Source organism: Microtus pennsylvanicus, chromosome 20 (genome assembly GCF_037038515.1).
Source record: "Microtus pennsylvanicus isolate mMicPen1 chromosome 20, mMicPen1.hap1, whole genome shotgun sequence".
Taxonomy (NCBI): domain Eukaryota; kingdom Metazoa; phylum Chordata; class Mammalia; order Rodentia; family Cricetidae; genus Microtus; species Microtus pennsylvanicus.
In genome coordinates, this window is record NC_134598.1 from 20,176,942 (window position 1) to 20,201,813 (window position 24,872).

At 36.4% G+C, this 24,872-nt stretch overlaps 1 protein-coding gene across 2 annotated transcripts in view; it reads left to right on the forward strand.

Annotated features, from left to right (window-relative positions):
• Positions 1-24,872, forward strand: part of Ptprq (protein tyrosine phosphatase receptor type Q) — a 176,388-nt gene that overhangs the window by 76,456 nt on the left and 75,060 nt on the right. For both annotated transcript variants that reach the window (XM_075954552.1, XM_075954553.1), the window contains exons 24-26: positions 519-660; positions 3,243-3,512; positions 17,603-17,926. In XM_075954552.1, the coding sequence (XP_075810667.1) occupies positions 519-660; positions 3,243-3,512; positions 17,603-17,926 (736 nt within the window). The remainder of the gene's footprint in view (positions 1-518; positions 661-3,242; positions 3,513-17,602; positions 17,927-24,872) is intronic.

Here is a 24,872-nt window from a genome sequence, read left to right on the forward strand (position 1 = left end):
TCCTAAGAAAGTTGTCAAAATATAACTTTAGGAGTTGTTTGGAATCTCCAACTTAAGTTCCATGGAGACAGACTTTGTTTTATCTATGGCTTTCCTTCCACTGGCTATAATGCAGTTCCTGGTAAATCAGTAAACACACACAGATATGTTGGGTATGAGCAAGTAGGTGAATGTTAATTTGGAAGATATGACTACTGCTCTCTGCCCGTAAACAGCACTTAAAGTTGAAACTTTCACTTAGCAAATTGAAAGGAAATTATAATAAACACATGATTCTAAAAAACAGTTCAAAAACAAAAATTATGACATTCTTCAAGACCAAAATGGTACACAGTTCATCCTTGTATCATAAGCTCAGCATGCCCTGGAGGACAGAATGTTAATGATTGTTTTAGTTATTAATATTCATCAACTCCTAGGTTAAATATAAGAGAAATATATCATTATGTTTGAATATATCTGGGATGACAAATACATATTTGAAGATGCCTTGTGACTAAGCATCTTTTGCTTTTCAGAATATCTCAGGTTTTCAAACTGATGCCAAACTGTTTGGGCTGGAGCCTGTCAAGACCTACTCGATCAGTGTGTCTGCATTTACCAAAGTCGGAAATGGCAATCAATTCAGTAATGTAGTGAAATTCACAACTCGGGAGTCCGGTTAGTCACAGTTTCTGCTTCTGCAATGTTTGCTCTCATATTTAATCAACATTCTCACCATCCCTCTGTTTAATAAAATGTCATTTAGTATTCCCTCAAAAGGGAAATAAATTCCAGGGCTTAAAGGTTAGGCTGGGTCATTTCTGGAATCATATATATGTATTGATACATGCATATTTATATACAACTTTTCCTCTATAACTGAGAAAAACAAAATAAAAGGCTACCTTCTTTTCCAAAGAGGTGACAAGGCAGGCTTCTAGACTGTGAAATGTCCCAATTCTTAGAATTGCTTGTGGGGCTAGGAAGAGCAGGAAACTGAACCAGTACTTCTAACATAACTGTTCAGATTTTCATGAGTTGTAACTTGGATTGTTCTTCAAGAAGGTAAGCTATAAGGTTTGAAAGGAAGGAGTCAGTGTTGTCTCTTGTACTTCATACAGTCCCCTAATAACATCGCGTACTATAAAGGGCCACTGGCCTGGTTACCCAGCAACCAAACTACTGTAGCACAATGGAATGGGCCACATCTAGACTCTGTGTAGGTGTTAAAAATAGCTCTCATTTGTGAATTAGTTAATTGTGGGTTAAATATGCCCCCTTTTTACCTACTAGCTAGGTCATATATTTGAAGATCTTTTCGTTTTAACGATGATTAATGAAAATGATGACTGAAAATTCCTTTTCTAGTCAATCATCACAGTTCTGGATGTACTTGTATTAATGAACCTCTGCATTACAATTGGAGGTTAAAGATGTTAAATCAATAATTTCCCCCATGAACTTACAGACACTTGAGGGCTTCTCTCCCAGCATGCCCACAGACAAATCAAACCCCTAGTACTTGGAGTTGGAGCTGTGCAATCAGTGTCTGAATTAGAATTCTAGCTCCATGGCTTGTTGGTTATGTAACCTTGACAAAGTCTCAAGATTTCTTCGAGCTCTGCATCTTCCACTGAAAAGAAAGGCACGTTAGCCACATACAGTGTAGGGGTTGTCCAAAACTTGAAATATCCCTTAAACCTTACTTATTAGCAAGTTTATCATGCAATAAATGTAGCATAAATATTATCATAAGTATTCCATCCTTTGCATGAAGAAGTCACGATCCAGGCAGAGCAAGTGTAATGTGCCTTCCAAACTTAGTGAGTAACCCAAGTGGAAAACCAACATTGTTTTGTTGTTGTTGTTAGAAATGATGGAAATGACTAAGGGAAGTGTGAATCAACTTGAGGGAAAATATCAAAATATTTTCAACCTATAAAATATTTAATGGTATTCACAAAATGAATAAAGGTTGAGGATCATCTTACATAAACTGCCTCATAAACTAGTATTTTTCAGTAACAAAATTATGTCACAAAACATAATGCTCTGATTACAAAAATAATAGAAAATTTACACACACACACACACACACACACACACACACGCACACACACACACACACAGAGTAGGCTGTCCTTAAACTCAGAGATCCCACTTGCCCCAAGTCCTGAAATTAAAGGTGTGGACCACTCTCACTCAACTCTTCTTTTTATGTATTTTTTATTATTTGTCGGGAGTTCAGTGAGTAAGTTAAGTAGATGTTCCCAAAATGTTCAATTTGTTTATTTTAGACACATTTTAGTATTGTCTTTCTGTATTGATGTATTCATCCTACAGAAGAAAGGTTTATAAGGGACACATTTAGGACCAGAGAACAATTGTTGAGAAGTCATGAATTTCATGAACTTTCTTTAAATCAAGTTTCTATAATAGCAACATCTCTTGCTATTATTGTTGTGAACAGTTTGTAATCTGTGAACTAACCACATGATAATTTTCTTCCACTATCCTCATTTTACCATAACAATGAAGTTATGCTAAAATATCTAAACTGAAATAGAAGTTAGGCTAAAATACTAAAACTAAGGGACCTTATTGGATATGTCCATTGAACGTAGCCAGAGTCTCTAACCCATAATCACCCTCACACATTCGGCGTTACTCTGCATTCATGTCAGGTGCATAGAATGGACCCCAGAGAAAAGAAGCCATTGTTGAATAAATTGAGAGAAATTCTAGCAGAAAAACCTGAGACCCTTTAAACAATATCTCCAGATTTGCATATTGAAATAGTCCCCATTCTTCCAAAGAACCCCAATAGAATGTCTCTGCTTTTCTTATGAACTTCCCAGCCCTGTTGAACCTGAAACAGTGATAGTAGACAATTTTGTATTGCAAAAATGTTCAGTGAGAATATTGAGAAGGTTGCTCCAATCTGACTAAGAAAGTTGGCATCTCTGACTGCCCAGACTTGAGGCCAATGCATTTCTGAGACTTTGTGAGAATGTGTTTGCTGCTTGGGCCTAGAAAAACATTCCATTAACGGCTCAAACTTGTGAGCTTTAGCAAGATCAGAGACAAAAGTTTCCATTAGCCATTTATGTTAAGAACTTGTTGCACACATATTAGAGAAGTTGACATATTAAATTTTTATTTTATCTTTGTGAAACCTCATCCTATTTCTTGGTTGCTTAGTTCAATAATTTACTATGTGTCTATAAATCTTAACTTGGAATAAATATTTTTCTCTTAAGTTCCAGATGTCGTACAGAATATAGAGTGTATGGCACGTAATTGGCAGTCAGTGTTAGTGATGTGGGATCCGCCCAGGAAAACGAACGGAATAATAATCCACTATGTGATAACCGTTGAAAGGAATTCTACAAAACTTTCTCCCCAAGACCACATGTATACTTTTACAAAACTTCTTGCCAATACATCATACGTCTTTGAAGTAAGAGCGTCAACATCAGCTGGTGAAGGCAAGGAAAGCACGTGTAATGTCAGCACACTCCCCGAGACAGGTAACTAGTATGGAGCACATAACTGACCTGAAGCAGGTAACGGGTGTAAAATAATTAACTAAGCCGAAATAGGCCATTAATAACCTGAAGTATTATGAAATGGGTAGCTGACCTTGAGTATATGACTAACATGAATGCAGTAACTAGTGTGGAGTAATAAATAACACGGAACGGTGACTATTAGTGATATAAAACAGTTTACTAGTTTTAAACCAATAGCTTATATGAAACGAGCAAATAACCTGAAACAGGTATCTAAGCTTCAGGTAAGTAGTGTGAAATAGGTAACTGATGTGAGCAGTTCATCAGTATGGGACTAACCCGATAACTAGCCTGACAGATCTAATGGCAACTAGTAGGAAGTAGCTCACTAATCTGAAACATTTAGTTATTCATAAGTAATATCATACGTTTATCATAGTATTTACATGACACTTGTTTTTAGTCGTATGTGTATGTAGTAGGTATGCCTGCCAATGCGTATATGTGTTTGCATGTGTCTGGGGATGTGTGTATGAGTTCAAACATATACATGCATGTTTATGTTTGGTTATGGACACCCGAAGCCAACATGAGAGTCTTTTTGACCCATGTATACCTTCTAAGTTGAGTCAGAATCTCTCAGTTGAATGCAGAACTTATCTATATGGCTACTGTGTCTAACCTGCTTGCCCTAAGGATCCCACATCTCCTCCTCCTTCCAAGCTCTGGCGTTAGAGGTAGGCTGCATACCCAGCCAACATTTATGTAGGTTCTAGGGATCGAAACTTTGCTCCTAACACTTGAATGATAGGTGATTTGCACACTCAGCCACCTCCACAGTCACAATAGCACACTTATATGAAGATACTGAAGTTTAGTTAAAAAAGGCAACAAGCGCTTCCTTAGCCTACACATGTGATCCCTGAGTACCAAGTGAGTGTATATTTAACCTTCTTTGCTTTGATGAGAGATTGAGAAGAAGACACATAGACGGTTATACAAATATAAAATCCTCTAACGTATTGACTGTGTTTTATCATTACTTAAAGGAACTAATTAACATACAAACTTTTTAGACTATATTTTCTTAATAATTGTTTTCTTGGCATTCTGGTTGCTTCTGTGGAGTCTTAAGACTTGCAGTATCAGAGCCCTGTGCATCCATTTTTCTTTTCTAAAACTCAGAACTGCCTTTTAGACCATCCGAGTAAAAGAAAAAGGTCACTCAGCTCCAGTCTATAAGAAGAAGCGTCACCACTTCTCAGCGGTGTTTCTTTGTGTTGTTTCCTTCTTTCTACCTTCTCCCACATTCTACAGGTTACCTAAGAAAACCTGGACTCACTCTTGATGACACCACTTCCCTGGCTGTCAGCCCTAATGAGATCTGTGGTACAGCCCTAACTCTGGACGGCTTCACACGCATTTCCTCTTCAGTGGATCATCTTATGAGTCCACGTCTCTGCTGAAAGTCACACCACCTAATTTAACTTCACATTTACGTTCCCGAGGATACACACTTTAGAAATTTGAAAGGCCTACCTTCCTCTTCGGTGTCAGCATCCATTCCATTCCTGTTCATTGTTCTAATGCAATGTTCTTCGGAGCTCGCAATATTCTTCCTTTGTAGGTTAGAATGGCCATATTGCATTTGCTTTGTAGGTTTCAAACCATGTTGTGATCTTTCTCCCAGGAAGATCCTGAACTCTGAAAACATACCCAACATTCAAGCTGATGAATACTGTCGGGAAAAAGAGGAGCAGTTCAGCTTTAAATTCCCCTTTCATGAAGGTGGCAGCTGCTTTGTCATCTTTGATACGTCTTGGGTTGAAACTTTAGCAGTTTCCCTATGGAGGAACATATTTACATACAGGAGCGGCAGGAACGACGATCAATGGCAGCAGTCAGATTCCAAAAAAGAAAACAGCGAAACAAATAGTTCTTTATGCTGGGCTTTTACTGCCTCCTGCAGTGTCTCTGCAGAGGTCTTACCGCCCACAGTTACCCAGCCTGCTCTTCAGTCTTGTCTTTCTACGTAAGGACTTGAGCTGAATTGACTCTAGTATACTATTTAGATCTCCTATGTTCTGCCAGCTTAGATCTGTTATCTAAAGAACAGACTTGGCTATTTGAAACATAGAGGTGATACTGAAAGGCATAGGGTGTGTCTGTAACCCGTGTTGGTAACTTGTGTCAGTAACCCACTTTTCCAAGTGCTTCATCTCTTCTCTTACTCTAGAAACTACCCCAGAACTTATCACCAGTTAGAATTGGTCTCTCCACTAGTACTATTACCTATATGCTTTCCCTATCCTTCCTCATAGAGTGGCTGTCTCCAGCCTAACTTTATTTATTCAGCACAATAGACTTCATCTATTCATCCTAGGAGAAAGTACCGAAGCAGCACCTCCTACAGACTAGTAAAGTTCCGTTCAAATGTGAGATCTGTAGTAAAGCTTTCAATGGCATCCCAAGTTGGATGGCCCAGATTCCCAAACTATCATCCAATCCTCATCAAAGCCTCAATTGGGGAAGTGCCTGACTCAGTACATTGAAGCACACCACAGACATTCCCAACACTGTAGCCTTGTTGAAGTATCAGACTAGAGCACACAGGTGTGTCCGAGGACAGATGAATAGTTTCATACAGGTCCAACAAGAGGTGACAACTAATTTATCAGTGGGAGGAAAGCAGATCATTATTAGAAGGAACTATTTTCAGTTCCACGCAGGTGGTTTTTATCAGAGAAGACAAGGTATAAAGAAAAAGTCATTAACTGGCCACACAGGATAATAACTTCAAAATAAGTGAGAAGTTCAGGCTTCTAAAAAGGAGATAGAGTACTTGTTATTATTTTAAGTATACTTGTTTAAGTATACTTGTTCAAAAGTTGAAGTCAGTCAAGAGAACAAAGCAGAAATTCAGTTAATAAAGTCAAGATAAAGCCAAAGTTCAGGATACATTGGATATGCAGCCACCTTACTTCAGAATCCAGATCTTTGTCACAATTATTTGTTCAAGAGTTTGAATGGATCTCAATTCAGGTTTGGAGGTCTACCTAGATGGGTATTGGAGGGATAGAAATAAAGATTTAGTTAGTTGTTGACATTTTGGATGGCTTCTTGTGTACCCACACAGTTTGCTCTTCTGACTTCTGTATCAGAATGAATAACCAAATAACCTCATTCTAGATTTCTGGAGTCAGAATTTTATATATGACCACATCATTTTTTCTTTGAAATGAGATGATATGGATATTAATACACTTAATTCTACTCTTTGCTCTTAGAGCCAGCATGTGGTTTTGTTTCTGTTTACTTAAAATTCCTGGCAGAATGTTCCAAGTCAGAAGGAATTTGTCATTCAGGCACTCACAAGTTTGTAGAAGTAAGAGAAGATTTGTCTTTTTCTGGTAGTTATTTTTATGAGAGCTTTTTCTCAATTTCTGTATATTATTTCCACATACCCATCAGACAAAAGTAGACCTGTTTTCTTCCAGTCAAATATAAAACTTCTTATAATTAAAATGAATCATTCAGATGAAATATTAATTTCTGCTTCAGAAGTATTTTTCATCTTTAAAATTAGGTGTTGAGTCTAGTATATAATTATATTTATGATTACAATCCTCGTTAGGTGTCTAATTTTTTATCAGGGTTCACACGAATTGCTTGTTGATGAGATGGTAGTGAGAGTTGGGAACTCATTGTTCAGATGGAAGCAGTTTTATAGCTGCCGCAAGCTTCTAATTTATGGTGGAAAATTAGTCATGGTGTACAGCTAGCCCTGAGTCACAGACAGTACTCTTATTCCTGTCCTAAGAAAAAATCAAATTTGGCTCACACTCCTACAGTCTGGTGTTTGACCTTGACTTATGCTCTTTTCAGGGATCTCTTCTCTTCTCTTCTCTTCTCTTCTCTTCTCTTCTCTTCTCTTCTCTTCTCTTCTCTTCTCTTCTCTTCTCTTCTCTTCTCTTCTCTTCCCTTCCCTTCCCTTCCCTTCCCTTCCCTTCCCTTCCCTTCCCTTCCCTTCCCTTCCCTTCCCTTCCCTTCCTCCCTCCCTCCCTCCCTCCCTCCCTCCCTCCCTCCCTCCCTCCCTCTCTCTCTCTCTCTCTCTCTCTCTCTCTCTCTCTCTCTCTCTCTCTCTCTCTCTCTCTGTGTGTGTGTACATTAACACACATGCATTTGTATAAGTCAACATTGGGGTATCTCAGGTATCATCCAGCAGATGATATCTACTTTATTTTATGAGCCAGGACTACTTACTAGCATGGAAATTGCCCACTAGACCAGGTTAACTATCTAGTGTGTCCATCTTCCTGTCCCCGTCTCTCAGTGCTATGATTACAAGAGCACCTTCCTTTGACAGAGAATGTTTTTACTGAGGTTTTAAAGTAGCATATAAGTTATATCAGTGTGGAATTTCATTTCAAAAATTGCCGTTTAGACTACCCCAGTCTTCCCAATTCCTTGATTTCCCAGCCCCTTTTCTTTGTAAATGACCCTTGTATCCTTTTGTCAACTCTGTCTGTCTTCACTGTTTGCAGTTGTAGCTAGTGGGGAAAATGGGAAGGTACAAATTGGCTGTCTTCTATATCGGGTCAAGTGTGTCCCTTTAAACTCAGTCATGTTCTTCTTTATGCTCTAAAATGGGCATGTCTACTGTATTGTAGATTTAGTTTGAGGGGCATATGGTACTGTATGAGGGTCTATATAGAAGAATGAAAAGGCACATATATTTATTGTGCTTGAAAGTTCAATGATGCAAGGCTTGACTGTCAATGGATCTTAAGAACTTTAGCAATTTTGCTTTCAAAGCATGAGAAACAAAGCCAAGGGAAGGAGGTCTGATGTGTACTGGCTTTCTGTGACTGATTCTGAGCAGAGATAGTACTGGTTCAGAATGTCCCTCCTGCCTCGTGATTTCCCTGCTTTATCTGTATTTGTTGGATTTTTTCCACTCACCATTTAACAAGATAAAATAGAAAACATTGGTCCTATCATGAGAATTTTCTCATTAAAAATCTATAACAATAGTTATACCAATGAGGGTAAATAAAATTTTGCAAAAACATGGATTGAAAATGTATGAAAACAATTTATAACCTCAAACCTGTGCTTGGTTTACAAAAGAAAAAGTGCTACAAGCTGGCTTGCTGAAAGCTATAAACCACAGAGGCATTGTGGGAAATGTTTTTAACATTCCTAAACTTGTTTTGCATTATCTTTAGCCTGGACCAGTTCCAAAAAGGTAATGTTTGGTATATTCAAACAGTCTTAGGTATCAAATTCTAAATTTAAAAGTTCTTTTAGACACATTTTTAAAAAAAATGAATTTGGGTTTCCATGTATAATTCTCTCTGACCTCCTTGTTACTATAATATCTTTCATTAAGTGACCTCCAGGCAGGCATTCTTGGCTTCACCCAAGCTCCAGCTAAAGCCAGCTGTTCCTCACGCAGTTTTTAAAGACGTAGTTAGGAACCAGGGCATATCTTATTACCTTATTTTCTATTCCTGCTCTGTGTAGCTGATACTCTTTGGAACAGACTTGACCTAACAACCGCCTCCCTCATTTTCCCCTTGTTCTTTTTCTTTCCAGTGTTAAGGAAGTTATGTGTATGTGCAAAATTGTTTTTTTTTCTTTCTAGTAAATATAGTACTTGTTTTTATGAAATTGTAAACTGTGTAGACAACACTTAGCAGAAGTATAAACACTCTGAAATATTCAATAAATTTATTGAGAAAAACCATGTTTCAAAAGGAATATATTAATTTTGACTTAATTTAAAATCAATGCTTTATAAATGATTTGATCATAAATGTCATACACATACTATTAATCACAACTTGGTAAATTTAAAACACGAAAGCTCCTTGGCTTACCAAAATACAAATTTGAGGAGGAATCTTATTTTTAATGAAAGACAATAAATACTATCCCCAATAAAATTCTTTTGGAATTCAAATAGAATAAAATCCCATTTCTTAGTATATTAGTGAATTATAATTGTAATATGAATTCACCATGTATTTACCACAATGTTGAATAAATCTTGTATTAGTTTTGTAATTAGATATCTTATTATAAAGAGTTACTACATTAAAACTTGCAGTATTAGAAAGAAAATAAAAAGTGACTGGGCAATAGTGGCGCATGTCTTTAGTGTAGCATTTGGCAGGGAGGACAGATGGATCTCTGTGAGTTTGGGGCCAGCCTGGACTACAAAGTGAGTATCAGAACTGTCTCACAGAGAAACCATGTCTTGAAAAAAATAAATGTAATAAAATGTCTACATGAAGTAGGTTTGTTTCCTGACTGCTCAGACTCCCAAAATAATCACACAGAAACTATATTATTTCAAACACTGCTTGGTCCATTAGCTCTAGCATTCCAACATCATGGATATACTGCTTTAAATTTTATTCTATATATTGAATAGCTTTAGATTATACATTCAGGACCATTATTCATCTCATGTAATATAAAGTATGGTAAAAAATTAATTCTCTTGTATTATTTTTAATTTTATTAAAATTTTCTAAACTATTTGTTAAATAGCTCTCAACGTTTTTTTTTTTTCCTTATGGAAGTTTTGTCAAAAATAAACTGAGTTTATCACTTTGGTCTATTTTAGATAGAATATCTTCCATTCACTTATCTATCTTTGTAGATGGAAATTTCTGTCCCACAAGTTGCTCCCAAGTAACTGGCATCAAGACTTAGTATTAATTACAAATGCTTGGTCAATAGCTCAGGCTTGTTCCTAGCTAGGTCTTACATTTAAATTGACCCATATTTGTTATTTATGCTTTACCATGTTGCTTGGATATTTTCTTAGTATGACATGCACATCTCGCTTCTTCCTGCATCTCTTGGAATCTTCTCAGACTCCACCCCTCTTTTGTCTAAGGCTGTCTTGACCAATCTCTTCCTGTCCAGCTATCAACCAATCAGTTTTTTTAAACAGTGAGACCAATACATATTTACAGTGTACAGAATGATTATTCCACAACACGTCTTTATCATAAAACTACACTACATAGATCATTATGGCTTTATAAAGTCTTGTATTTTATTTTAGGACAGGGTCTCTCATAACTCAAGGTGTCCTTGAACTCACTATATCGCAAATATGACCTTGATCTTCTAATTGTCTTGCCTTCCACACCAGAATGATGGGATTACAAACATTCACTATCACACCTGGCTTAAAGTTGCTGAGTTCAAGCCCAGGGCTTCATGTATGCTAGGCAAGCATTCTATCTTTGGCTACATCCTCAGTTCTTATAGGAATTCTTGAAGTCACTAGATAGAAGTTCTACAAACATTCTTTTTCAAAATTTTAGCTATATTTAGTTCTTTACATTTCCATTTAAATCTTGTTATTAGAATAATCTTGTTCAGTTTTTTATCAAACATCGATGTCCCATTTTCATTGATATTGCATGGAATAAATATAAATTTGGGATTTATGACTTCTTAACATTTTGGAGTTAGGATGAATATAGTTCTTCATCGTTTTGGTCTTTAATTTCAATAATTTTCAGTAAATAATTACTTGTCTTTTAATAAAATCATTCCTGTGTAGTTTTCTTATGTTACTTGAATGAAATTCTTAAATTTTAGTTACATTTTGATATAAAATACAGTTGATTTTAACATTGATAATTATATTCTGTGCTTTTGATAAATTCATATTCAACTCTTTTGATAAGTTTATTTCAGAGTTGTAGGAGACCACTCAAATCCATCCTTTGAGAAGTTCTTACTATATAAAATGCCATACAGTCTGCAATGAAAGGAACTTTTACCTCTTTTGTAACTCTGACTATTTTTCTTTATTTTTACACTGGCTAGATTGTTAAAATGTGACATATTGTTTTTCCCAGGCATAGGACAGGATTAGTGTAATATTTTGTGTGCTGATGTCTTAGGCTCTCTGTTAGTGGCATTTTCTTATTGAGAAATACATTTTCTAGTTAAACATGCTTATTTATTGCTAAATGGGCATTGAATTTTGGACTTGACTTTCTGAGTTTATGGAAGTATTGCTCATTTTTTTATTCTATTACTATGAAAACTGGCAGGAATTCGTTTGATTGTTAACCAAAGTTTGAATTCTATAGAGAGATATACTTAATCAGATGGATTATCCTAGTGTCTATTGTTAGACTTGATTTGCTGATATGTTGTGTGGAATTGTATCTGTGATCAAGTTATTAACTGTTACTTCTTTTATATTGTAGTGTATTTTGAAGGTATATATACTGTCCTAATGAAAGTAGTTGGGAAATAATTTCAACTTGTTTCCTCAGATAGTTTTATTTTATTCAATCTAAACTATTTGATGGAATTTATGATGACATCTAGCCTTCGCTTTTTGTATTATAGCAGATATTTTTTTTATGGACTGACGTTTTAATATTTATTTATTTAATTTTATATGTTTACATGTTTTGTCTGCATGATCAGATTACAGTTCCCTAAAGTTGTTCAATGTAGAGGTTAGAACATGTTATTATTATTAGTTTGGATCTTTTCAAAATTATATTTTTAAATAAATATATTGGAACACTATTATTTGACAATAACTCTAATCATACGAAGTATTTTGTGTAAAATATCACAGTGAACACTTGGTGATTCACATGATATGTGTTTATATTATAATAATTTATATTGTATTTATTCTGTTCATATCTATTTTGGTAACTAGAGATGCTGTTAATCTTTTTCTTCTCTTTTCTTTTCTATCTTACCTCTCATAGGATTACTAAAGGTTCATAATACTTAATTGTTTACTATGAATATTTTTTACAGTTTAGATCCAGGGCGTTTTGTGTATATATCTTTTAATCAATGTTTCTTTCTGTAGAGATACAGTCCATAGAAAACAGAAAAAAAACCTAAATCATCATTCAACTAGAGTTAGTATTGTGGCAGATATCTTGTGGAAATCCTTTCATTTAGCAATACATGCATTACTTTTCTCACTTATACCCTTCATTTTTGAAGTAATATTCACTAGGTATCAATGTTGAACCGGCATCATAGGCTAAAATGAGTGTCTTCTGGCAATTAAGCATATGATAGTTTTAGCATACTGATACTTGTGTGTGCTTATATTTCTGTAACACTTTTTGAAAATAGATCATATGAACGTTCTAAAAGCTAAAAGTTTCCTAACAAAGTCTGAAAATTGTGGTGATTATTTTTAGTTTTTGTAAATATAGTTAAAAATCATCAGATAGTGTAAACTATCCATGCAAGAAGACACACAATGTATCTGAAATGCTTAGTTAAAAATAAAGAAGTTTCAAAACTTGGTTTTGCATAGTTGTGTACCTAACCAGGTTAGGTGAGAAAGCAAACCAAGTGACCATCAGCCTCTCGTGGTAAGAGGCTGGCAATTTCTAAAATGTGACTCTCATAAATTAACATAATATTTAAATATTATATGTATGTCCATCATGTAGATACTGCAATTTAGTCCATGGAGACTGGGGGATATTTAAATCTCTAGCAAGTTTAACATAGTACTACAGGCTCTTGAGTTCAACAGTGATGAGCATGTTTTTGCTGATACAAATAATTTATGAATAAAAATGTAATTTCCTAAATGCTTTGGTCATTAATGTTGATCGCTTCATCACAGTTCAGTCATGTTTAGAAAATTTAAGCAAGCTGTGTGATTACTCCAGGAAACATGGAATGATGTGTTCAAATTAGTACCATCTGTGGGTTAAAAAAAAAAAGTTTGAAATTTTTAGTCATTCTTAAAGAATGGAAATCTGATTCTCCATGCTAAAGTGGGAGTAATCCTCTTTGTATCTGTAATTCAATAGGGCGGTTGCCTTGAAATGGTCCAGTTCCGCATACAGTTCATCAAAAGTGAAGATACTGGGTCTAAATGAGCATTACTGCTGGTCACTTAGGAGTACTTGTGAAGTTGCCCTGTTATAGATTATCCATGCATAACACCATATATTGGGGGTCTGACCATTTCTAGCTCATCTTTCTAGATACATTGAATGGAAAAATGTGTGCTGTATTTGATGCCGCATCAAAATCAAAGGACTAGTTCAATGAATTAGAATTTATTCACACAAATACTTGCTGGGGAACCACACTCTTCATTGTTGATTCTATGTGGTTGTCCCATGGTATGAAACAGAAGAGTTTGCTGCACGTGAGCATACATTTCCACTATCAACAGTAAGGAAATTGTATATCTGGGCTTTGTCAGGCAAAAGTATGACTCTACTTACAGTTTCCTTCTTTGGAATACTTACTTGGGAAAAACTGGATTCTTTGAACCAGTAATTTACTGAAAATATTATTCTGCATCAATTTTTTTATTGAAGTCTCATTTGCTAATATCTGAAAGTTGAAAGACAACATTGCTCCCACAGCCACAGATAACAATAAGATGAGAAGGAGCCAGTACCTCTGCCTTTTGTAGTTCATTAACTAGCATCTGCTCTCTCGTGTATGGTTTTATACGCACCTCGGAGTCCTCCCCCTAGAACACGTAGTTGTGGCAGGGTTTAATTTCCTGTCCTTGAAGGCTGCAGTTACTTGGTCCTTGCAAGGCTCCACCTTCTTGGTTGGCTTCACCTTTGGTGGGTTAAAAAACCTTGGGTCAAAGATGGAAGGAGTGGCTGGAGATACACAAAAGAAAAGTGTCCTGGCCTACTTGGCTCTCAAGGGGAAGAGGCAATGAATTTGAAAAAGAACAAAGTAAATCTGAATGATTTTTTTTTTAAAAAAAGTAAACGTGTCATCTCTTCACTGCACTTAGGCTAAAACTAAAATCTTAAATCAGTCTAGATGGTGTCACAGGATGTGATTTTGTTCCCCTCCCCACCACCAGCCTGTTCTTTTGTTTGTTTTTCGTTTGTTTTTCGAGACAGGGTTTCTCTGTGGTTTTGGAGCCTGTCCTGGAACTAGCTCTTGTAGACCACGCTGGTCTCGAACTCACAGAAATCCGCCTGCCTCTGCCTCCCGAGTGCTGGGATTAAAGGCGTGCGCCACCACTGCCCGGCTACCAGCCTGTTCTTTTAGGTCTGACTAAGTCGAGGTTGTTCATCTGACTCGCTATTTCTCATTGTCTGCTCTCTTACTAACTCATCTCTCAGCAGCAGAGCTTGCTCGAGTCATCTAAATAAAACCCCATGGTGTGTATTCATTTAGTTGTGAATTCAAAAAGGAGAGTCAACAAAGTTTAGCACATTGCTTTGAGGCAGGACTAAGGCCCTCCCCACTATATCTAGGCTGAACAAGGTATTTCTCCAAATAGAATTGGTTTCAAAAAGCCAGTACCTGCAGTAGGGATAAATCCTGGTCTCACTGCCAGTGACCCCACTGTCTGCCCCAGTCACACAACTGTCAACCACATTCAGAGGTCCTAGTTTGGTCCTATGCAGATTCCCCATTGTCAGTCCAGAGTCAATGAACTTGCATTAGCTCAGGTAGTCTGTTTCAGTGGGTATCGCCATCATGGTCTTGACCTCTTTGTTCTTATTCTCACTCCTCCCATTCTTTGACTGGACTTTGGGAGCTCAGTCCAGAGCTCTGCTATGGGTCTCTGCCTCTGCTGCCATCAGGTGCTAGATGAAATTTCTATGATGACATTTAAGATAGTCATCAATCTGACTACAGGGCAAGGCCAGTTCAGGCAACCTCGCCTCTTTTGCTTAGAGTCATCCTTGTGGGTACTAGCTGCAAAGCAAAGGAGAATGAGCCTATAATACCTGATCCTAGAGAAGTTAAGTAACAAGGAGACCCCTAAGAGAGACATATATAGATCCCCCTGGACAGGGGAATTAGACAAGATCTCCTGAGAAAATGGGAGAGTGGGGTGGAGATGGTAGAAAAGGATGAGGAGAGGATATGGGGAGGGAGGAGGAGAACATGAGGGAATGGATGGTCAAGATGGGAGAAGGACAGAGCAAGGAAGGAGATATCCTGATTGAGGGAGCCATTGTGGGGCTAGCAAGAAACCCAGCACTAGAGAAGTTCCCAGGGGTAATTCAAAATTTTAAGACACGAAGCCTACCTCTTCCACAGAACTCCAGACATACATAGACATCTATCATTTCTAATTTCTACTGAGTATCTGAGAAGCATTTCAGAGTTACCATACTAAAAATAAAACTTTATCCTTTCTTCCAGATCTTTCTCCTTCCACAGGGCTCCGATCTTTTGATTGATTCTCATGTTTCAGTTTGCTCAGTCTCACGGCCTGGGCCCATTCACTTTCCCTCCCCTTCCTCTCACCTCCCAATTGCACAAGAGTTAATCCTGCCATCCCTCCTGTAAGATATATTTGGGGTTTGAAAGGTCCTTTTCCCTTCTCTTGCCACCATCTGAGTCCAGAGCACTGGGGCCCTTTGCGTTGACATGACAAACCCTACGCATTCATTTCTCCATTCTCATCCTTGTCTCCCTTCAGTTTGGCTTAACTCAGTAGCAGGAATGGTTCTGCAGATGCATGCTGGAGCCTGCTTTTCCTCTGCTGATGGAACAGCCATAACAACACTCTGTAATAATGCGCACAACCTGGCCTGCAACTCTCGAACCTCCCCTCCTGCTAGTCACTCCTCGCTCCTCGTTATTTTGCAGCAAAGCAAAGCATCATCCTATAACAGTCACTCTAATTACAGTTTCCTCCACTAGAGCTGGTCCTCCTGGAAGCTTTTATACAACTCCCTCCCTTTCCTTTATCAGGAACTTAGTATCTTCTCATTTAACATATTATTATCCACGAAGCCTTCTTCCATTCCCGCTTTACCTTTTCTTCTACATCAACAACCACCTTCCAATTCACTATATACAACACTATCTGTATATTTTAAGCGTTTCTATGTGTATGAATGTTTTGTGTGTATGTTGTATGTGCACTGCATGTGCCCCTTGTGTGTGCAGAAACCAGCAGAGGGCACCAGATCTCCAGGAACTGTAGTCCAGGAAGGTGGTAAGTAACCCTGTGGGTGCTGGGAAGAGAGCTTAGGGTCTTCTGTGGGGAAGGCAATGTCTTTTAACCACAAAGCCATCTCTCCATTCCCCACCTTATCTGTATTTTTATTATATAAATTTATTTAATTAAATAAATTTCTTTCTTTAATATAAATTTCACCAAGCAAAGATCTGGATTTGTTTACTGTATTTTTGGTACCTACAATATTATTCATACTAGGAGGTGATCTTTATATATTTATTAAGTATTTTACCAATTTGACATGTTTAGGAATAAGTGAGTTTTCTGAACATTTATTATCCTTACTTTTAATCTAAATATTAGCATAATTTTCATTAATATTTCAATTTTTAAAGGTCAAAATAATTTTTACGTCATTTTATAAAAGGGTACGCATTCATGGTTAAGAACGGTTCCAATACTACTTAGTCTATTGATCTTTCATATTTCTAACTATAATATGCTTTTATTACTTTAAATTGTCTTTAAAAATATGAGCTTTAGTGTACACTGATTGCCCAACAGTGGGCTCAGAGTCTGATAGAAGGTTCCCAGTTATTAAAGTGTTATAGGGCTCCTACTAAGAGCACACGGTTGTGACAATATATTGTTACTTCAGTCTGTACGGTAATACTAGTGTGTCAGGGATGTTACAGAAAGAGTTAACTTTCGTTATACACATTATCAACAGAGTTCAATTAATTCCATGAATTTATTAAGTAAGCTGGCTTACTTAAAACAGTTTTTAATCAAAACTTCTAATAAAAAGAATGTGCTTATTGCTTACTAGATACCTAAATAATTAAAAATAATCCTCCTTAGGAACAGAACAATAAAAATTCAGGCTGTATCTAGGGAAGTTCTGAGGATGATGTAAGCATATGATTATTTTTGTATCAGTAAATTTTTCTATGCAAATCCAGAGTGTTTGTCTACAACTATTTCAGAGTGGGTTGTGCAGTCAAGTTAGAAATGAAGAATACCAAAATGTTGGAAATGATGGCCCCCAAAGGATCAACATGAGATTCTGTTTATTAAGTGTGACAATAACGAGTTGAGCACTGCCATCAAGTGACTTACCTTCACAGGTTGCATTATAATGTTTGTGACTTTTCCCTTTAATTCTTAGTTCCCAGTGTTCCCACAAATATAGCTTTTACTGATGTGCAGTCAACTAGTGCAACGCTAACATGGATAAAACCTGACACTATCCTTGGCTACTTCCAAAACTACAAGATCACCACTCAGCTCCGTGCTCAAAAATGCAGAGAATGGGAATCTGAGGAGTGTGTCGAACAGCAAAAGGTTCAATTCCTCTATGAAGTGAACGTAACAGAAGAAACGGTGTATGGATTAAAGAAATTTAGGTGGTATAGATTCCAAGTGGCTGCCAGCACCAACGCTGGCTATGGCAATGCTTCCAGTTGGATTTCTACACAAACCCTGCCTGGCCGTGAGTATTGTCTTGACATATTTATTCATACTGCTTCTGTTGTGCTAATGGTTTTTACTTATTTCACTGTGTACAAAATCACCAAATGTGAAAATGAGTTATTATGCAAACTAACTTATGCAGCAACATATTTGCTTTTAATTGAAACAAAACTAAGTGTAAAACTAAATTGCGGTGATTGTTAGAACTTTTTATATACACCTAGAACTGTGTCAACATCTTAGAGTCTTATATTACAACAAGGAATTATGGGGACACTCTCTTATGGAATCCCACTAAGCCACATTGATTAGCCATATGCTGACCTAGAATGATACCTACACATTCACTTCATATATATTGTTTTTGTGACTTTTTTTTTTTTTTGGTTTCCTGAAATGATGGTTTCTCTGCGGCTTTGGAGCCTGTCCTGGAACTAGCTCTGGTAGACCAGGCTGGCCTTGAACGCACAGAGAGTCACCTGCCTCTGCCTTTCAAGAGCAGGGATTAAATTGTGCACCACCACCGTCTGTCAGTTTTGTGACTTTTATGTGGAATTTTCAACTATTTTTATTGAATTCAGACCCGCATAAGCATACATAACATAAACACTGTAAATGTGATGACCCTAATAGATGTCAGTTTCTGGGAAAATATTATCAAGCATCTGATAAACACCTAAAGATAGGGAGAAGAAAAAATAATATAAAGAAGCCTAAATCTGTAATAATAATATTTACAGTTCAAATTCAGGGAAAAGTCCTGAAAATACATTTCTTTTTGGAAATAATTGAGTATAGATAAAGATTACTCTTAAATTTAAGTTTCATATTTTAAAATAACTGGCCTCCCCATTTACTTAAGAAACATTAATAGCCATGTTTGGATCCAAGTGTGGGAATTTCCATGAAACGTAAATGATTTACAAGTCAAATTCTGAATGCCATATTTATGTAGATGTTCTCCAAAACCCATCTTTGTCCCATGCCTAACTCTTCTGAGTCATCATAGCTGCTCATACCAGCACTACTCCCCTTCTGTGTTAATTTATACACAACAACAAAATACCTGACCAAAGGGACTTAAGAAAGAGGGACTTATTTTATCTTATAGTTCCACAGAGATTAGTCCACAATTGCAGGGGGACATGGCATCAGGAGCATGCCCACGACTCGACACATTGCACCTGTAGTCATGAAGCAGAGCAAGAACCAGAAGTAGACCAGTCTATAAAACCTCTTCATCGGCCCTCCAGTGGGGTGCTTCCTCCTGAAAGCCTCTTTCCACTAAAAATTCCACAATCTTCCCAAAATTTCCAGTAGTTGGGGATGAAATATTCAAACATGAACCTGTCAGGGATATTTTATATAAAAGACAACATCCTCTAAGTACAGAATTTATACTGTTCCTCTCTTAATGAAGTTCTTATTCAGGAATTCCTCTCAAATTAAAGTTTTATTTTCCCAAAAGAATTTTTTTTCTTTTTAGCAGACAGACAAAGACTGACAGACAGACACACACACACATGATTTTTAGTGACAAGTGGATTCTGTTGTGGGACCTTAAAGCTAATAAAATAAGCTTTTATCTAGACACTTTGTCTGGTTTCTTGACTGTATCTTTTGTTACAGTTCCCTGGAGTGCCTGGGTCATTTTTATCATAGCGATTAACAAATGTTGTGTAGTGTAATTCTACACTTGACGTCAAATCCCCCAAATTCAGTTTTCAACACATTGCTTATCCAAGTCCTTTTCTTTAATACTTTGGCTTTTCTGGAAGATTTTCCCCTTTAGTTTTCTTGTTTCTTTCCCCCCGACTTTCCTGTCAGTTCTTTCTTAGTTACTCTTGCTTATTTTTCCTGCCCTGTTTTTTTTTTAATTCTAAATGTTGGAATATTCAGAAATTCACATTTGTTTTTTTTTTTAATCTTGCACAGCATCAGGAGATGTTACATTAATTAGATTTCTTCTGTCCTATGATTTTTGTCTACTTACATATTGATTATCCTTAAATCTGTATAGTCCCAAATGCTCCCAGGAACTGTATATCAATATGAGTTGATAGCATTAGGCAGGCATGTCTCATAAACCTCTTGAAATAAAAAATCTAAACACCAAATCTCCCCCATAGTCTTCGCTTTGATATCTTTGTATATACTACTATTGATTTACTTGCAGAAAATGAAAATCTAGACAGTGTTTTTTTCCCTCTTCTATCCATCTAGGATTAACTTCAACTAAGTGAACTAATTTGACTTTTTTTATGACTGACTTGTAACCACCTTTTCCTTACTTCCACCTCCTGTTTATGCTATAGAATTTTGCTGCTAAAATTTCTGCTTTTTGGCTGAACTGTTATACCCTGTCTTTCTTAGCATGATCAGAAAAAAAAATTATATAACCTTCTATTTAATGATTTATGTTTAGAATCATTTATGACATCTCCATCTAAAATAGCCATGTAGTTATTTTTATAGCCCCATCTTACAGTGAATAAATACCTACTTATTTTTAAAGATTTTGTTGGTTGTTACCAGAACATAAATAGCTCAGATAATTTCTGATAATAGCGGATACTCTATAGGAATTTCTCAAATGAATGAAAAATTGACTGAATAAACTATAGAACTATAGTTGATAAGGGAGAAGGAGTTGTTTTCCAATGTGGGTGATAATTAGGATGCCAATGCTAAGAGAGAGAGGGGGGGGGAGGGAGGGAGAGAGGGAGGGAGGGAGGGAAGGAGGGAGGGAGGGAGAGGGAATGTAAAAACACATTTGATTTAGTTGGGATAAGTCAATAAGAATAGTCATTTTAAATGCTATTATTTGAGAAAACATTGCTATTCTTTTTATTTACTTTTTTGAAAATTTTTTATACAAGTACTACATTTGCATCATTTTTACTACTCTTTCTTATCCCTTCAGCTCCTGCAGTATTCTGCCTAACTTCCTTTCAAATCCATGGCCTCTTCTTCCATAATTATTGTTACACACACACACAAACAAACACATGCACACACACACACACACACACACACACACACACATACACACACCGTTGATTCCATTTGTGGTTGCTCTTATGTGTTTAGGGTTGACCTCTTGGAATTAGATAACATATCACAATGCTCATCTCTGGGGAAAACTGATTAACTCTCTCTGAGCCGCTGTTGATTAACTATAGTTCTTCATTTAGAGGTGACACCTGGTGAAATTCCCCATCTTCATTGGCATGCCAACTGGTTGCCAAATCTTGCTTAGACAACCATATTGCTGAGACCATTGATGTAGCCTTTCTATCATACCTACAAGGCACTATCTAATATAAGGCATCCTAGTCCACTGGATCTTAAACCTTTCCAACCCCTCTCTCATGGTGTTTCCTGACCCATGGGTGTAGGGTTGCGATGTAAATTTAACCATTTGGGTTTGGGCACCCATTCTCACCTGTTCTTAGCATTGGGGCTAGTTTTGGATGTCTGTAATAATAATCTCCACCCGGGGCAAGAAGAAACTTCTTGGATGAGAGGAGAAGTACAGCAACTGTGGGTATAAGGATCAGTATTCAAAATACTGTTAGAAATACTTTTGGCTTAGGAATACGGCAACAGGAGGCTCCCCTCTCAGGTCTGTCCTCTGCAGGCACTGGAAACTGAAACCATTAAGAAACAGACACGTAAATATGAAAGCATGGGCAAAGCTATGGTCTGAGGTGCTCCTGATAGCAGTAGGCAAATGACAAAGTGGGACTTTGAACTAAAAGAACAAACTTTAAAGCCCAGGAATTTATATGTGATTGGAGAGAGTATCACAATGAATAAAGCTCACTGATATGAGACAAGTGAGTGATAGGAACAATGGAAAATTAGCAGATAGTGTATTATCCACAGCCATGTGTTTTCTGGCCCAACTATTTGGTCTTCTGATGTAGCACAGTTAATAAAAACCCAGAGACAGATATTGCGGTTCAACCTGAAGGTCAGAAAAGCGAAGCAGCCAGCCACTGGCTCTTACCTCGACCTCAGTCCATAATGGCGATCCTGCCTGCAGGAATATCAGAAATAGACTGTGTGTGAGAGCTGTCTCCTCCTGTTTTACATTCCTCTCTATGGCTGGGATTAAAGGTTTCTGTGACAAACTGGTGTGGCTACTGGGATTAAAAGTGTGTGTCACCACTGCCTGGTCTGTAAGGCTGACGGGGGGGGGGGCTGTTTTACTCTCTGATTTTCAGGCAAGCTTTATTTATTAAAATACAAATGAAAAATCACTACACTTTGGTGTTTGGTAGGAAACAGCAAGGTTAGGTATTTTTAAGTGAACACACCTAGTTTTTAACTTGAAGGTAAGTTTTAAAAATTAAAAGAGTATGTTTAATGTGTATCTCAAACACATCACATCTGGCCGGTTCATTTGCAACTTTGGGATAGAATATGCCTGTTTCTCAGTGTCTTCTGAGAAGGGTTCCATTCTGCATCCTGTGAGCGGCTTGCTCATGAAGTGCCTACTTCTATCCACACTATCCACACACTGCCTGAGGAAGTAAACTCTCTAAATGCGCTGACTCTTAAAGAGACACATAAGGCTACTGTAGATTTGTTTAATTAGCATAACAACATATCACATTAATTCAGAATCTAACAAATAAAGTGAAGAAGTTGGATTCTTGACATTTCCTGTGCTTGAATTGCTAGTTGAACACTATTCCTTACACTACTTTCTGACACTTCTTACCCATTGTTAAGACTTTATTATCATATTGTTTGCAGAAACAGATGAATAAAATTACATTCAGTTCGAGATCAGTCAGTCAAGATGCATGAGTATCTTAACCCCTTCTGGTGTGGAAAAGAAATAACTATTCTAATCTTAGTAACTGGGAAGAAATAGTTGAATATTGAATAGAACAATATATGTGTGTATATATTATATATGTTTATTGTATATTATTACATTATATACTATACACATAATATATTAATATATCATTTAAAAATTATATATGTTGTTCTGTTTGCTATGCAACTATTTTTCCAGTTATAGTGTAATGATATGTAATATACATATAATAATATATACATATATGGTATAGAAAATGAAAATATACTACATGTATTATATATTTAGCACAGGTGTACCTTTGCTACCTGTATCATACATACATGAAATGATATTTAAAAATAAAAAGCATTCAAACAGTCAAATATTAAAATTCTTAAAGAGCAGTTATGTTTAACTAGTCAGTTAACTCAAAACTGGAGATAGATTATTTTTTTGTAAATAATCATTTATAGATGTGTATCTGTGCATATTTTAGCTTTATGAAAGTATATTATGTTTGTAGCATTCACAAAGCCATACCTCTTAAAAAGAGAAGTCCTTTGTGTGGGTGTAATAAATTAATTCTTTAACTAATGAAGAGTTGTTTACTTATCTTTTATTCTAAGGAATATGGCAACTTCTTGGTCTAATAGAAAAAACATTTTTCTAATGAAAAATATTTTAATTTCTGAATTACATATACGTGCAGTAAAACACTATTTTGTTAATTTTATGAAAACTGATTTTATTTTATATAAAAGACTAAAAGATGCTGCATATATTATATATGATAATAAACATATGTGTACATGTGCTACATGCATGCTTGAATGGTGAACTGACATTTAAAATCAAAAGTAATTAGAGGTGGACATATGGTGTACATTTTAATTCCAGCATTTGGGAGGCAGAGGCAGGGGTATCTCTGTGAGATCAAGACCAGCGAGGTCTATAGAGTGAGTTCCAGGACAACCAGAGCTGCACAGTGAGACCCTGCCTCAGAGAAAACCAGAGAAATCAAACAAACAATGAAAATTAATTAAAATAACCAAAGAAAAATCTCTTTAAAAACAATCATGTTTTCAGCATTTAAATAATGTTTAGGTTTCTTCATATCAAAATTAATAGACATATTATAAAATCATATAACCCAGATGAAAATAGTTAATGTTGTATATTACTCTCTACAATTGGAAAATGGTGTGCTGTTTCATGATGCAATTTAAAACAAAGTATTTAATCACATAACTGAATTAGATGAGAAGAAAACTGAGTAGTAATATAACAAAATAATGTTTCATGTAAGTGTGTGTTTTGTTTAAACTGTGGGAACTTGTGCCTAAGCATTTATTAATACAACAACTTACTAGCACTTTGTGCCTTTAAGAAAGGGATCGTGCTTGGTGATTAGTCTGAAATTAAACTGTTCAAAAGTTGAAGATCAAAAAATGTCAACGTGTGAATTACAAGTGTAAAGGCTGGTTTACAGTATCAGAAAGTGTTATTATTGAATCTCTCTGGGCTCGTAAAGAAGAGCAACAGGACAGAATCTCTCTGAATTTGAATGCAAGCTGGGAGCTAAATTGTCTTTGAATGTGAATCTGAAAATATAAGCCAGAATGAACAGAAGAAACGATACCCAGCCAATTCAAACTATGTTTCTTTCTCCCTTGTTCTGTGGTCTCCATAATGAAGCAAAATGTTTTCTCTTTAAAGCATCTCTATAGAAATTATATCTCTATTTTGTTCTGTGTGGATATAGACACAAAGCACAAAATTACAAGGGAGAGAGAGTGATTTAACTTAAAGCATTAACTTATAGATTATCATATCCATCCTTTTGTTTCTGCTTATCCTTAGCCTCAGTTTGTGCTGTGTGATCTGAGAGTATAGCATAAAAATTGGTTAAATCCTTGTGTTGTGCGACAGGCATGCATAATAATAAGGAAAGAGACAACATTAAAAAAGTGTGGGTGTGAAATTAGTATGGAATGAAGAGGGAATCTCATTACGTGCATCTCCTATAGACCACCAGGACAGAGGAACTGTAAGAAAGGAAAATTCCTGAGGTAGAGCCTAGGTTGTGAAAACCACAGGATACCATACTCATGAGGAATTTTAACTACCCAAACATCTGTCAGGTTAAAAA